Genomic DNA, 13,058 nt, shown 5'->3' with positions numbered 1-13,058 from the left:
GAGGGAGGGCAAGCCCGGTGCCGTGGCCTCACCGAGGCCTGACTCCATCAGGCGTTGGAGCACCACCAGGAGGACGCTGCCTGGAGTCGGCGCTGAAGAGCCCCCAGGGCAGCCCGGGCTCCAGGGAGCCACCGCGTGCCTGCCCACGGGACAGAGCAGGGGCCGTGGCCCCCAGGCGTGCGTCCACTGGGGGCTGTTGTCTGCAGTTTAGAAAGACCCCTGAGTGACAGCCACACAGAGGTGGTGATGCGGAGGGACGGCCGTGAGCAAAACGGCGGCTGTGAACCACTTGGTGTCCGGCAGTGGCGAGCGCGTGGGCCCTGTTCGGGGACCTGTGTGTGTCCCGGGCGCACGCCTCGTGGTTTCTGCTGCTCTCGCTCACCTGTCTACGGGTGGGTGGCTCTTAGCCTGAGACGGCAGGCAGCCCACTGGGACGGCCTCCCCTCCCGGCCTGGGCGGCCCCGGGCAAGAATCGACTGACTGCGCCCAGGCCCGCCATCCTGCTCGGGCCTCAGGGAGTCGGTCCTCGGCTGCGGGTGCAGCCGCAGCCTGCACGGACCCGCACCCAGAGGAGCCCTTGGCGCCGACGCAGGAGCTGGCCGCCGCCGGGGAGCAGAGGCCGCGAGAAGCAAGCACAAGGGACTAAGAAAGGCGGCGCGGGGACACGGGGCCAGGTAGCAGTCCTGGCACGGGGTGCCGCGGCCCTCGGTGTACACGGGGAGACCCCCGGGGAAGCCCAGGGTCGGCAGGCTGGTTTCTGCAGAGCAGCCCAAGCCAGCTAAACGCAGCTTCTGAGAGGCAGCTTCGGCACGTGGAGTGCCGGGCAGCGAAGGGCCAGAAGTTCCAGCCGGGACAGCCCGGGCGCAGGCGTGTGGGGCGAAGGCAGGCTCCGGGGCCGAGGGCCGCAGGCTGCTGCTCCGCGACAGCTCTGGGCACCGGGTCCAGAACACTCTGTAACGTAACCCCCTTTGTGTACATCTCCTGTGACAACTGCACGAAAACGGCACTATCTTCTCAAAGGACGTGCCCAGAATCTGTCAGCTTCGTTCCCAGATGCCTTCGGATTTTTGTTGCTGTGAAATGCTCTCATAAACTCAGTTTTCAAACTGTTGCTGTGGTGGGCACGTGGCAGTGTGGGGAACTGGCGCCACAGCTGCCTCCCCTGCGCTCTCAAGCCTGCTGACCCGTCAGCTCTCTGTGTCTCCCCGACGGTCGCCCCTCCCGTCTGCTGACCTCCCACGAGCGTGGCCGAGGGTGCTGTGTATTGACGCCGCCCCGTGTGCTGTTTTCCAGGACTTCTTCTTCTACTCTCTCGTCTATGACCCCCAGCAGAAGACCCTCCTGGCTGACAAGGGGGAGATCCGTGTCGGGAACCGGTACCAGGCGGACATCACCGACCTGCTGAAAGAAGGTAGGGTGGGCCGGGGGGCTGGCGGGGAGGGCGGGGGCCTCTGGGTGTTGGGATGGGGCGGCAAGCCCCAGGACCCCCAGCAGGAGGGGTCGTCGGACCCTCTCTGGCACCTGCAGATTTTGTTTCCTTTCGTCAGTTGTTTTCATAACCTTTTCGAAGCCCTTTTTCTCTCCCAAAAACTCGTTTGAATGGATCTGCCTGTTTCACTGACTTCTGGCGGGTGGTGCCGTCCGCGAGGCTGAAGTACACGGGGACGCGGTGGCAGCTCCCCTGCCCTTCAGTCCTCAGCAGCCCGGGGGTCGTGGGCGGGCTTGACTCCCAGCTTCTCAGCCCGTTCTGTCCCCGACCAAGCTGCCCAGGCAGGAACGTGGACCCGCGGTGACGAGCAAGGCCGGTGCTGTCTGGCTTGGGGCGCCGTTTGGCGGGCTTCCTTCTGGGGCCATGTGGTTGAGCCCGGGTCACTTGGGTGGTGGCCACATTCAGGCAGCTCAGGTTGACCGGGAGCGCGGCGGGGTCCGGGCCTCGTGGTACCCGCCACCTCCCCTCCCCCGCTTCCTTCCTGCGCGGCCGCGTAGTTGCTGTGCGGCAGGCCCGACGGCTGACCTGCGCACTTGCTTGCCCGGGATGGCGCTCTCTTCGGAGCCTGTGCTCCTGCGGAGTGGTCCCCTGTGTGCAGGGTCATCCCCGCGTGGCGCCCAGGTGTCCCTCAGGAGCGCGGTGTCCTCCTGGCGAGCATCCCCAGCACCTGTGGGGCTGCGGGTTGGGCTTGGCTCCCCTGTGGTCTGTGCCTCAGTTTCCCCTGTGCTGTAGAAATGCCAGACGTCCCTCCTTTCCGTGGCTGCTGCTCCTTTCGGGGACGCAACTCCTGATCCCCAGAAGCTGGTCCGCTTGACCTAAACATCCGCTCTCGGCCTGTGTGCGTGTTTCCTGCTGCACACACGCGCACGAGCGCACACGCGCGCCACACCTCCCACGCGTGTGCATCTTACACACACATACACACACACACTTGCCTCCCCCGTTGGTTGGTCTTGGTCTCTGTCTCTGTCTTATGGGGGTTCCTGCCGCCGGTCGGATGTGAGGAGGAGGGCTAACGGGAAGCACTTGGTGGGGGCGGTTCCCTCTGTTCGTGGGTGTCCGGCTCCGTCCCAGGTGGGGTGAGGCTGCCCTTCCCACCAGCCCTGGCGCTCTGCCCTGTGGTCCTGCCCTGGGGCCACTCGCGTCACTTGTGGGGGCCCCCGCACTTGCGCAGAGTCAGATGCGCTGGCCCAGCTGGTCTCCTGGTGCAGCCCGTCCTCCTGCTGGGGGGTGCGCCTGGCACCCGGGCCCCGCTCCAGGGATGGGCATCCTCCAGTGGCCCCGTGGGGCCTGCTGGTCTACACCATCTCAGCCAGCCCGGCTGAGGATAAAGGGCCACATCCAGTGGGAAACAGCGGCGGCCACAGGAGAACACTGAGTGGCTGGAACGTCCGAGGACCTTGCTTTCTGGCCAGCCCTGGGTGCTTGGCGGGAGGACGCGTCTCTGGTCTCAGGGTGCCCCGGGGAAGCCCTGCCTGCAGCCCCAGGGCCAGGGGCGGCATCCCTACAGCCCTTCCTCCTCCCGACCCCTGGGCTGCTGGGGCGAGGTGGGGTCGGCCTAGGCCTCAGTTCCCTGTTCTCCTCCTGGAGCCTGGGCCCTTCCCAGCGGGTGAAGCTGTGCCCCTGCCTTGGGCGCGTGAGGCGTCTGCAGGTGCACCAGCTGGCTGTGCCCGTGGCTCTGGGCTCAGTTGCCCGGCAGTCGCTGGGGGCTGGTCGCGGCCTGCAGACCTTGGATCCAGGAGTGGGGGCACTGCCTTCCTTGGTACCCACTGTCCCTGGGGAGGGCTCTCCGTGCCGAGTCACCACCAGGAAGGAGCCTACCCACGACACCGGGAAAATCCCACCTGTGTTCGTCCTACAGATGCAGCCCCCAGGACCCCGACCCCTCAGATCTCTTCGTTCCCACCCCCGGGTCGGTCTGCAGTGCAGGGCTTCTCTCCTGTGAGCCTCTGGCCCGGCGCCGTCCCCTGGGGCCTAGCAGGGCCTGACCTTCCCCAGGGCGAGGGAGCACGTATTTCCTTGGTGACTTCCAGCCGTGCCCGGCCCTGCATGACCGCGCTCGCACAGGGCTCCCGCGGGCTTGCTGAGTGCCGTGAGGGGTCCTGCCCTGGGTCTGGAAGTTGGTCGCCACAGAGAGCGACAGAGGCTGAGAGGGTCTGCAGACGTGCAGGCGGAGCGCCTGAGCTGAGCGGGGTTGTGACCTCGGGGCGGGCGTTCTCTGGACCCTCGTGCTGGCCTCGTCTGCCCCTTGCAGCCTGGAGCACGTGGCAGGTGGCGCTTGGCATGGGCAGCTGCCCAGGAGAGAAACCCTCCTGGCTGGGCCCTGAGCCCCATGCCCACCGCATACAGGGTGAGGAGTGGGGCTCCCGCCTGCAGAGGGAAGAGGCCCCAAGACGGAGGCTTTTGACGCCGAGGGCGCCCTTGGGTGGCAGGCATGGGTCCGCACTGAGTTGACATCAGTGTCCTCGTTGTGGCAGGGCTGCCGCTGGGGGCTGGGCGCAGCCGCACCCCACCCCGCAGAGCCTCAGAGGAAAGAGTTGATTGGTCAGGTCCGAGCCGCTGCGCCCCTCTGTCTAGCTGGCTGTGCTCCCTGGGCCCTCCCGACGGCACCTCTTCAAGCTCTTCCATGGGGGCCGCGGGCTGCCAGCCCCAGGCGCCCACTGTTTCCAGAGGTGAAGGCCGTCGTGTGTTGAGCGCGCCCTGGTGCTCTGGGCCCGACCGCCCCGTGCGTGCACGTGCCTGCTCGCGTGTGTGTGTGCACGCGCGCCGTCGCCTCGTCCCTGGGCTCACTCGCCCTCCCAGCCCGCTCCCCACCTCAGCGGCCTGGTACCTCGTCCAACCCTGGGCTCCAAGCGGAGCTGCGGGGGTCTTCTCACGGCCTCGGTGTTCTCACCGCACAGTGTTTCGTCCTCCTAGGCGAGGAGGACGGCCGAGACCAGGCCAAGCTGGAGACCAAGGTGTGGGAGGTTCACAACCCGCTGGTGGACAAGCAGATCGACCAGTTCCTGGTGGTGGCCCGGTGAGTGCTGGGCTGGGGTGGCCATGCCCTGCCTGACCCCCGGGCGCAAGCCGGCACGGGGCCTGAGCCACTGCCCCGCCCCTGCGGTGGGCGTTGGGTGCCTGTCCTACAGGGCGTCCCCCAGTGAAGGGCCTGGGAGGTTAGAGGGTCCGGGGCCCTGCTCTGTTGAGACCCCCTCGTGGCTCCTAGGGAGGCCTGCAGGGTGGGGCCTGGCCCTTCCCTGAAGGTGGAGCCGGCTCTGGGGGGCTGCTGGGTCCCTGGGTCCAGGAGGCAGCCCGACCTGTGGACCTCAGGGGCCGCCCGCCAGCCGAGGCCACGTAAGCCGGCCGCAGATGGGGGCTCTTTCCCCGGACGGTAGGGCTTGCTCGTCTGGCTCCGGGACTGGGCACATGTGGCCTGGAGGCGCAGGGCCTCCTGGGCACAAAGGGGCAGCCCTCCGAGGAGCAGCTTTTGCCCAGGCCGGCCCCCCAGGGGTCCCTGGGCTGGGACAGCAGGAGGGGAGCTCCTGCGAGCACACGGGGGCCACACGCCCAGAAGGCGCCTGGGCCGGGTGCCGTCGGAAACAGTGTAGGAATGGGGTCCTGAGCCTCAGGACCTGAAGGCTCTCTTTTGTAAGAAGAGGTCTGCAAGGTCTCAGAAACGACGTCCCCGCGCTCCAGACCACAGTGTTCCTTCCCGAGACAGCCGAGTCTGGACGCCTCTGCGTGTCTGGCTTGGTCCGGCCGCTCCTCCTGCTTGTCCGCTCCAGTGGTCAGCGTCTCTCCTCCTCCCCAGCTCCGTGGGCACCTTTGCACGCGCCCTGGACTGCAGCAGCTCTGTCCGACAGCCCAGCCTGCACATGAGCGCCGCGGCCGCCTCTCGGGACATCACCCTGGTAAGTGAGAGGGCCACCGGGCAGCCGCGGCCCTGTGCGTCTGCTCAGATCAGCAGCCGCTGCCCGGGTGGCACAGCCCTCCCTGGGGGGCACAGCCCTCCCTGGGGGGCACAGCGCAGGGCTCTCACTGCCCCTGTGTGGTGACCCTGTCTCATGCTGGTGAGAGGCTGCCGGCCGGCACGTGGTCAGGCCGTACTGGGCCCTTGCTGGTCTGCGGGCCGCACGTCCTCAGCCCGCCCTTCTCTTTCCACACTTGCCACCTCAGAGGCAGCGGCATCTCCCAGAGGACGGCTCGTGCCCTAGGCCGGCCCCTCCTGCCCAGGGCACTTTGGCCCTGGGGTCAGTCACCCACTGTCTGCCGGCTGAGCCCCCCCCTCCTGGAGTCCCGCCCTTGCCGAAGTGGGCCTGGGAGCACACCTGCTCCCCTCTTCTGCTCCGAGCAGCTTGGCCTGTCCCTGTGCTCTCCCCAGAGGCCCCCGGCTGCCCCCCCGACACTGTCCGTATCCCCTCCCAGGTGGCAGGGAGGGCCAGCCCCTGGGTCCTGTGGCCTCCCACACGGCCCGGGTGTGCCTCCTGCCTGGGGCCGGGCGGGGTGGGGTCGCCCCAGCTCTGGGGCCCAGGCGACCCCGCCTCTCCTGCTGCAGTTCCACGCCATGGACACGCTGCACAGGAGTGTGTACGATGTCGCCAAGGCCATCTCGGCCCTGGTGCCGCAGGGCGGGCCCGTCCTCTGCAGGGACGAGATGGAAGAGTGGTCGGCCTCGGAGGCCAGCCTGTTCGAGGAGGCCCTGGAGAAGTACGGGAAGGATTTCACTGACATTCAGCAAGACTTCGTGAGTACCGGGGCGCAGGTTCAGGGCCCTGCTGTGCCCGCCGGGCCGCCGTTTTTCCGTCCCCTTGTCTGTTAGTGGCTCCGGAGGAAACGCCCAAGGCCGCCTGCTGGGGCCTGGGCTGAGCCACCAAGGCGAGGTCCACGCTGGTGTCGCCGGGGTCCTCGCCAGGCCTTGTTTGACTTGGTTCGTTTGGCTGTGTTGGTTGTTCTTAAGTGGCCGAGCGTCTCCGTGTACGTCCTTGCTTTGTGTCCCTTGCAAGTGTCCACCAGTGAGCCTGTGGGGATTCCAGCACCGGCAGGGCCTGTGCCCTCAGGGGCCCCTCCTGCCCTTACAGCCCCTGAAATACACTTGAACTCATCTGAAAGGTGGCCAACTGGTGGTCACTCAGAAGAGCGCGCCTGTGCAGAGAGGGCGGCAGGGGCGGCCGGGCCGGCCTGACCGCGAGCGCCTAGGAGGGGCCGGGATGCAGCGGCCTCGCCAACATCTGACTCTGAGCAGCACCTCTGCAGTAACGGACGAGGCTGATGCCACAGCACCCACGTCAGAAGGCAGGCGGCGCTACTGAGGGTGGAGAAGCATGTCGGTCCCCAGAGGCCATCAGAGGGACCCGCGCAGCCCCTGGTGCCGTGGACACAGGCTGAGCCCAGACAGCCGGCCCCCTGTGCGAGGCAGATGCACGGAACGTACTGAACACCTAAGCAGGGCAGCAAGGCCTCCTCACACGGGAACAAGCGCAGCGAGGAGGCGGGCGGGACATAAAGCACTCAGCTCGCCACGCCTCCCGCACGTCCTGGGCCCCGGTGCGCACAGAGTCTGAATTGTCGACACGCCCGGGAGGACGTCGTGGGAGAATCCGCGCCGCGGGACTCGCCTGAGACTGGCCCGGAGGTGGCGTGGAGACGCAGGGGGCGGGATGGCAGCGGCAAGACTCTGACGGCCACACTGGACTCACAGGCAGCCTGTGAAGCCCAGAGGTGGCGCCCGCACAGCGGGGGAGCTGGGACCCGGGAGCAGAGTGACCGCGAGGACATACAGGGGAAGCGTTGCAGCCCACGGTCGTGGGTGGGGCTGGTGTCTGGGCGTCCAGCGCCTTGCGCGACGGGAGGGGGCACCCACCGCCGACCGAGCAGGGCAGAGGTGCCGAAACCGGGGAGGAAGCTCTTGTGTTGAATGGAGTGTGCCTGAGAGGGAGAGAGAGAGGGCAAGGCCTGAGAGGGGCCCTGACGCGGGCTGGGGGGAGGCTTGCCCCCTCCTGGGTGGGGTTAGCGGCCCCGCCATGCCCCCGCCCGCCCCCTGACGTGCCCCTCTCCCCCCAGCTCCCCTGGAAGTCGCTCACCAGCATCATCGAGTACTACTACATGTGGAAGACCACCGACAGATACGTGCAGCAGGTGAGGGCCCGGCCTGGGCGGGGGCCGAGGGGTCCTGTGGGAACTTTAGGGTGAGGGGGCAGCGTGGGGACTGGGGGATCCCCTCTCCAGACCCACCTGCTGGCCGCCCTGACCCTTTGTTCTGTGTTTGAAGAAACGCTTGAAAGCAGCGGAAGCGGAGAGCAAGTTAAAGCAAGTTTATATCCCCAACTAGTAAGTACGCCCCTCACGGCGCCGTCCCGCGTCCCACGTGGCCCCGTGGTGCCGTCCTGGCTGAGTCCTAGAGAGAGTCGGGGGCCTGTCATCGAAGCCCGTGGTGGCCCGGGGGCAGAGGTGGGGACAGCACAGGGCATCAGGACGGGACCCCACCCGGCCTGGGGTTCAACTCTGAGCTGGGCTAAGCGCAGGCAGATGGAGCTGGGGTGTCGACAAGGTGGGAGCTGCTTCTAGAACTCGAGGGGAGAAAGATCACACACCCTCAGGCAGGGGTCAGCGTCTGCCCTGTGGCCAAGCAGGTCTGGACTGGGGCTGCCGGGCCCCAGAGCCGCGCGCCCAGGGCTTGGTGGTCCCGTGACGTCTTCCCTCTCTCCCTCCTTACCCAAGTAACAAGCCAAACCCGAACCAGATCAGCGTCAATAACGTGAAGGCAGGCGTGGTGAACGGTGCCGGGGCGCCAGGCCAGAGCCCTGGGGCCGGCCGGGCCTGCGAGAGCTGTTACAGTAAGTGCCCCGCCCGGCATCTGGGTGCCCCTAGCCCACAGCCCTGGGCGCCCCTGCACTGCCCCGGGGCCCAGCCTGGGGGCGGTGGCCACGCCCTGCCGGGGAAGCCCTCTGGGGGAGTACCGGGTGCCCGGGCCCACGGGTGGGTGGCGGGCGCGGGCGGGCGACAGCGGTGTGATGCTCTCTGCCGTCACTGGTTCTGCTTAAGAATCCGTCTATTTCCAACTTTGTTGTCCGTAGCCACCCAGTCTTACCAGTGGTATTCTTGGGGTCCCCCTAACATGCAGTGTCGCCTCTGCGCATCTTGTTGGACATATTGGAAGAAATATGGTGGCTTGAAAATGCCAACCCGGTTAGATGGAGAGAGGCCAGGACCCAACCGCAGTAACATGGTAAGTCGGTCCCCCCCACCCTGCCCCAGCGCACGCCCCGCGGTCCGGCCCGCGGTCATGGCGCTGTGTTGGGGCGGCTCGCCCCCTTCCGCAGAGCCCCCACGGCATCCCAGCCCGGAGCAGCGGGAGCCCCAAGTTTGCCATGAAGACGAGACAGGCCTTCTACCTGCACACCACCAAGCTCACGCGGATCGCCCGGCGCCTGTGCCGTGAGATCCTGCGCCCGTGGCATGCCGCCCGGCACCCCTACATGCCCATCAACAGTGCGGCCATCAAGGCTGAGTGTGAGTGTCCCTGCGGGAGGGGCGCTGGCGGGGTTGGTGGGGACGGGGTGTGCAGCCCCCGCGGGAGCTCTTACCCGGGCCTCGCACCCCACAGGCACGGCACGGCTGCCCGGAGCCTCTCAGAGCCCGCTGGTGCTGAAGCAGGCCGCGAGGAAGCCCCTGGAGGCCGTCCTGCGGCACCTTGGTGAGCCTGCTCTCCTCCAGCGCAGCCCTGGCCCCCCCAGGGGGTCCCAGCCTCTCCCCACCCTGCTCCCCTCGCCCCTGCAGTCCCCCGGGATCTGGGTCGGGGGCACTGGCTCTTGTGGTGCCTCTGAGCCTGGATCTCCCGCGGGGGCTTCTCCGCGCCCCACGCCCCAGGGCAGGGTCACGGCTGGGTGGGAGACGTGCACACCTAGGCAGCAGCCTGCAGGGAGGGGCCTCATGGCCTGGGGACCCTGAGCCCTTCGGCCGGCTTTGCCGCCCCGCCCCGCCCGGCTTGTTCCTGGGCCCTTGGCTCGGCTGGGCTCGGCTGGCCTTGGCTGGGCTTGGACGAGGGCGGGGCTTCCCCTTCGTGAGGGACATTCCAGAGCCGGGAGCTCCCGGCAGCACTTGCTGTGGAGTCTCGGTCCCGGGGCTGGCCTCACCCCGACCCGACCCATGGGAGGAGGTGGTCTCTGTTCCCTGCGAGCCCCCCAGGGCTGTGGGACCTTGGCAGGTGTGAGCCCGTGCCTTCCAGGCCGGCGCTCGTGGGCTCGTCCTCGGCCAGCCAGCTGGGCCGTTAAAACTCATCGTCTGTCTAGCGGCCAGCCCTGTGTCGTCAGCTCCGGTGGCCGCTGAGTGGACCTGCTTGTTTATGGGTATCTGGAGCCTGTAAGCTGCCGGTGGTCCCCGGTGTTGCGGCCCTTTGGCCAGGGCTGAGGAGCCAAGGAGCCCGGCCCCAGCAGCTGTCCCCGCTCGCAGGATGCCCGGGGGTGCTGGCCTGCGGTGCCCTCCCGGGCCCTGGTCGCCATGGGCCTGGGCTCTGGCGGCCCACAGTCGGGCGGCAGGGCTGCTGCCGAGGGCCCGCAGTGCGCCCACCTGCCCGCGTTGCCTCTGCAGAGACCCACCCCCGCCCCCCGAAGCCCGACCCCGTGAAGAGCGTGTCCGGCGTGCTCGGTGGCCTGACCCCGGCCAAGTCGGCCCCCGTCATCAACAACGGCTCCCCTACCATCCTGGGCAAGAGGAGCTACGAGCAGCACAACGGGGTGGACGGTGAGTCCGGCGGGGCCTTGGGCTTGGCCAGCACGGCCTGTGGCCCCGGGGCACCCGACCCTGGCCCCCGCCACGCCCGCACCCGCTGACCGTGTGTTCTCTCCTCTCTCCTGCCGCCGGGCGCTGCCAGGCAACGTGAAGAAGCGCCTCTTGATGCCCAGTAGGGGTAAGGCCCGGCCCTCCGCGCGTGCCTGTGTGTGCTGTGCTCACGCGTGCGCGGCGGACGGCTCAGGGCACGTCCAAGGGCAGTCCACGCGGGCTGGGCCGCACCCTGCTGCCCCGGCTCCTCCCGATTCACCTGTCGCTCGGCAAAGACCGGAGCGCTGCCCCTCGGGCCCCCAGCTCGCCCAACGCTGCCTCCTGCCCCGGGGCCTCCGGCTCGCGGGCCACCCCTCCTTCCGGGCCCAGCGCCGGTCAGTGGACTGTCCTCGCTCCGGCGGCCCTGGTGCCCCCGCCGCCCGCCTGTACTGTCTGCTGTCGTGCTGCGACTGTCCGCATGCCGCCAGCCTCAGCTTGCGTGGCCGCCTGCGCTGTGCTTGCAACCCTGCCTGCGCCCCTGCCCCAGTGGGGGGCTTTGGGACCCTGGTCTCCTCGGGGGGGCAGGTGGGACAGAGCTGTGGTGTGGCTGGCATGGCTGGGTGGGGGTCGGCGAGGCCCGGGTGGACGCTCAGGTCAGGGCCCCGCATGGAGGCGCGCCCAGGGCTGAGGATCCCAGAGCTGAGGCAGCAGTAGTGCCCTCTCCTGAGCGGGATGGGATGCTCGTGGGGTGTGCGCTAGGGCAGCCCTCTGTGGGACCCTCCTGCTGTCGGCGCCTCTGGAATGTGGCTCCTCTCACCTGCCCAGGGCCCGGCTTCTGCCCCCTCAGCTGGCGGTGGGGTGTTCGTGGGCTGGGGCTGCTCTAGGAGGGTGTAGCCACTGTGGCAGTGTGGGATGTGTCAGACCTGGCTGTCCCAGGGCCCCCCGGGGATTTGCCTGCGGCCGGACCCGTGTGTGTGTGTGTGTGGGGGGGGGGGTGAACAGGGAAGCAGCTGAAGGGAAGAACGTGGCAAGTGCACTCGGAGCCCCTTCTGCCAGCCTCTCGTGACGGCAAGGTCAGGTCGGGTGTGGGTACCCCAGCTCCATGGGGCAGCAAGCATGGACACGTCCAGAGCCCTCCCCAAGCTCAGGACTGGAGGACTACTGGCCCCAGGGGTCTGGCCGAGGCTTGGCTGTCCTGGGATCTGTGGGAGGTGGGCCGGACGTGGGGACCCGGGAGGTAGCAGCGGCCAGCGGCCACTGGCCCAGCCCTGTCCCCTGTGCGCTCCCTCTCTCCGCTGTGTCTGAGAGCCCCAGCGGGCACACCCTGAGGGTCAGCGGGGGTACTGGTGCCGGGTCCTGCCATCTCACCCCATCTGGACACAGGCTCTCGCCTGCACCAGGCCCCGCCCCCCCCGCCCTGGCTGCCTCACCCACGACCCTGCGGTGGGGCTCTGAGGGCGGGGCGCTAGCCTGCTGATCTCCCTTCTCCCCCCCATAGCCTTCGGGCGGGGAGGCTGTCGCAGCCCCTGGTCCCAGCAGCGGGGCTGGCTGCTCATCTGCCACTGCGACAGGTGCCCTGGGGATGGTCTGATTACACCCACAGAAGGGGGTGAGGGGCCGCGTGCTCATCAGCAGGCAGCTTTGGGCTTTGTGGTCCGACCTGTGAAAAAGCCGTTAGTTAGCGGGAGGGATGAAACCGTTTTGCTTCTGTCGGGTTTTCCGAGATCGATGTGCTTCCATACCTATCTACTTCAGCCCCAGCGTGCAGATCCCGGGTGGGGATATCGGGGGCTGCACATGAGCCCTGGGAGGAGGCCACAGCTGGCCTCCTGGGGTGCTGTGGGGCAGCGGGGGCAGCAGCGGGTGGCGGGGGCTGGCTCTGGGCGAGGCCCGGCCTCTGGCACTGGTGGGGCCTTAATGGGCTAACAGGCCCACGGACACGCCTGCGGCTGCATCCACCCTCTGGGCCTGCCGCATGCACGCGCTCCCCTGTAACGCTGACCGTGTGCTTTCTTTCCTCCGCCACCCATCCCTCTGGTAGGCACCTACCTGGGTAAGTAGCACAGGGCCTCGAGGGCTGCAGGCCGGGTGCCACGGCCCCTCCCTCTGCCCTGCCGGGGTTGGGGTACTCCAAGTTAGGAGGCGGTTTGCAAAGGGGAGGGCTGGACAGCTCTTCTCTGCTCGTCAAGAGATGAACCGTGGCCAAGGGGCCCTTTTGGGAGGAGCTGGTCCTGGGAGGCCTCTGGCAGGACGCAAGTGGTGGAGACCAGCCCTCATGGGCACGTGCTCCCACGGCCGCCCACAGACTCGCCCCACGTGTGTCTGGGAGCCACAGGTCTCGGGCGCCCATTGGGAATGTGGACTGAGACCTGGGACGGCGTCTTTCCCCTTCAGAGGGGCAGCTGCTTGTGGCTGCAGACCCCCGGCCGTGGGGTGGAAGCACTGGAACCCTGGCCAGAGCCTGGCCTCTTGGCCACTCGTGGGAGCTTCCATCAGCTCCTCCCTGGGTGGCTGGCCCCAGGGTTTGCGATGGGGGCTGGGGACCCCTCGGGAGGAAGCCCAGGGTAGCCGGCCTCCTGGGGTCTGAGTGGTGCTGCCCGGGGAGTGGCCGCCTTGCAGAGGGGCTGCCCGGCGCCACTGTATTTATACCCACCGTAGACCAGGCCCCGGTTGTCGCGGCCCAGTCAAGGGAGCGAGCTCAGATCCGAGACTCCGGGCCCCCACCCAGAGCGCCGCCTGGGTGTGGGCTGTGGCTCTGGGGGGACCTGGCCCCAGGTCTCCTGCTTCTCGGCTGCGGGTCCTCAGCGAGCGTGTTGAGTGCAGGACGTGC

General features: G+C 68.3%; 1 protein-coding gene across 8 annotated transcripts in view; it reads left to right on the top strand.

The window, feature by feature from the left end:
- Positions 1-13,058, top strand: part of MTA1 (metastasis associated 1) — a 37,655-nt gene that overhangs the window by 23,768 nt on the left and 829 nt on the right. For 6 of the 8 annotated variants that reach the window (XM_060144349.1, XM_060144529.1, XM_060144437.1 and 3 more), the window contains 12 exons: positions 1,294-1,411; positions 4,406-4,508; positions 5,283-5,382; positions 6,027-6,215; positions 7,532-7,606; positions 7,740-7,798; positions 8,189-8,304; positions 8,545-8,696; positions 8,791-8,980; positions 9,075-9,164; positions 10,058-10,210; positions 10,341-10,376. In XM_060144349.1, the coding sequence (XP_060000332.1) occupies positions 1,294-1,411; positions 4,406-4,508; positions 5,283-5,382; positions 6,027-6,215; positions 7,532-7,606; positions 7,740-7,798; positions 8,189-8,304; positions 8,545-8,696; positions 8,791-8,980; positions 9,075-9,164; positions 10,058-10,210; positions 10,341-10,376 (1,381 nt within the window). Of the gene's footprint in view, positions 1-1,293; positions 1,412-4,405; positions 4,509-5,282; positions 5,383-6,026; positions 6,216-7,531; positions 7,607-7,739; positions 7,799-8,188; positions 8,305-8,544; positions 8,697-8,790; positions 8,981-9,074; positions 9,165-10,057; positions 10,211-10,340; positions 10,377-13,058 lie in introns of those variants that run through there. The other 2 variants (XM_060144193.1, XM_060144712.1) reach the window with 2 other exon arrangements.

The sequence above is a fragment of the Lagenorhynchus albirostris genome, chromosome 1 (assembly GCF_949774975.1).
Source record: "Lagenorhynchus albirostris chromosome 1, mLagAlb1.1, whole genome shotgun sequence".
In the NCBI taxonomy this organism is placed as follows: Eukaryota; Metazoa; Chordata; class Mammalia; order Artiodactyla; family Delphinidae; genus Lagenorhynchus; species Lagenorhynchus albirostris.
Note: the sequence above shows the minus strand (reverse complement) of the source record. Positions and strands in the feature narration are given on the sequence as shown.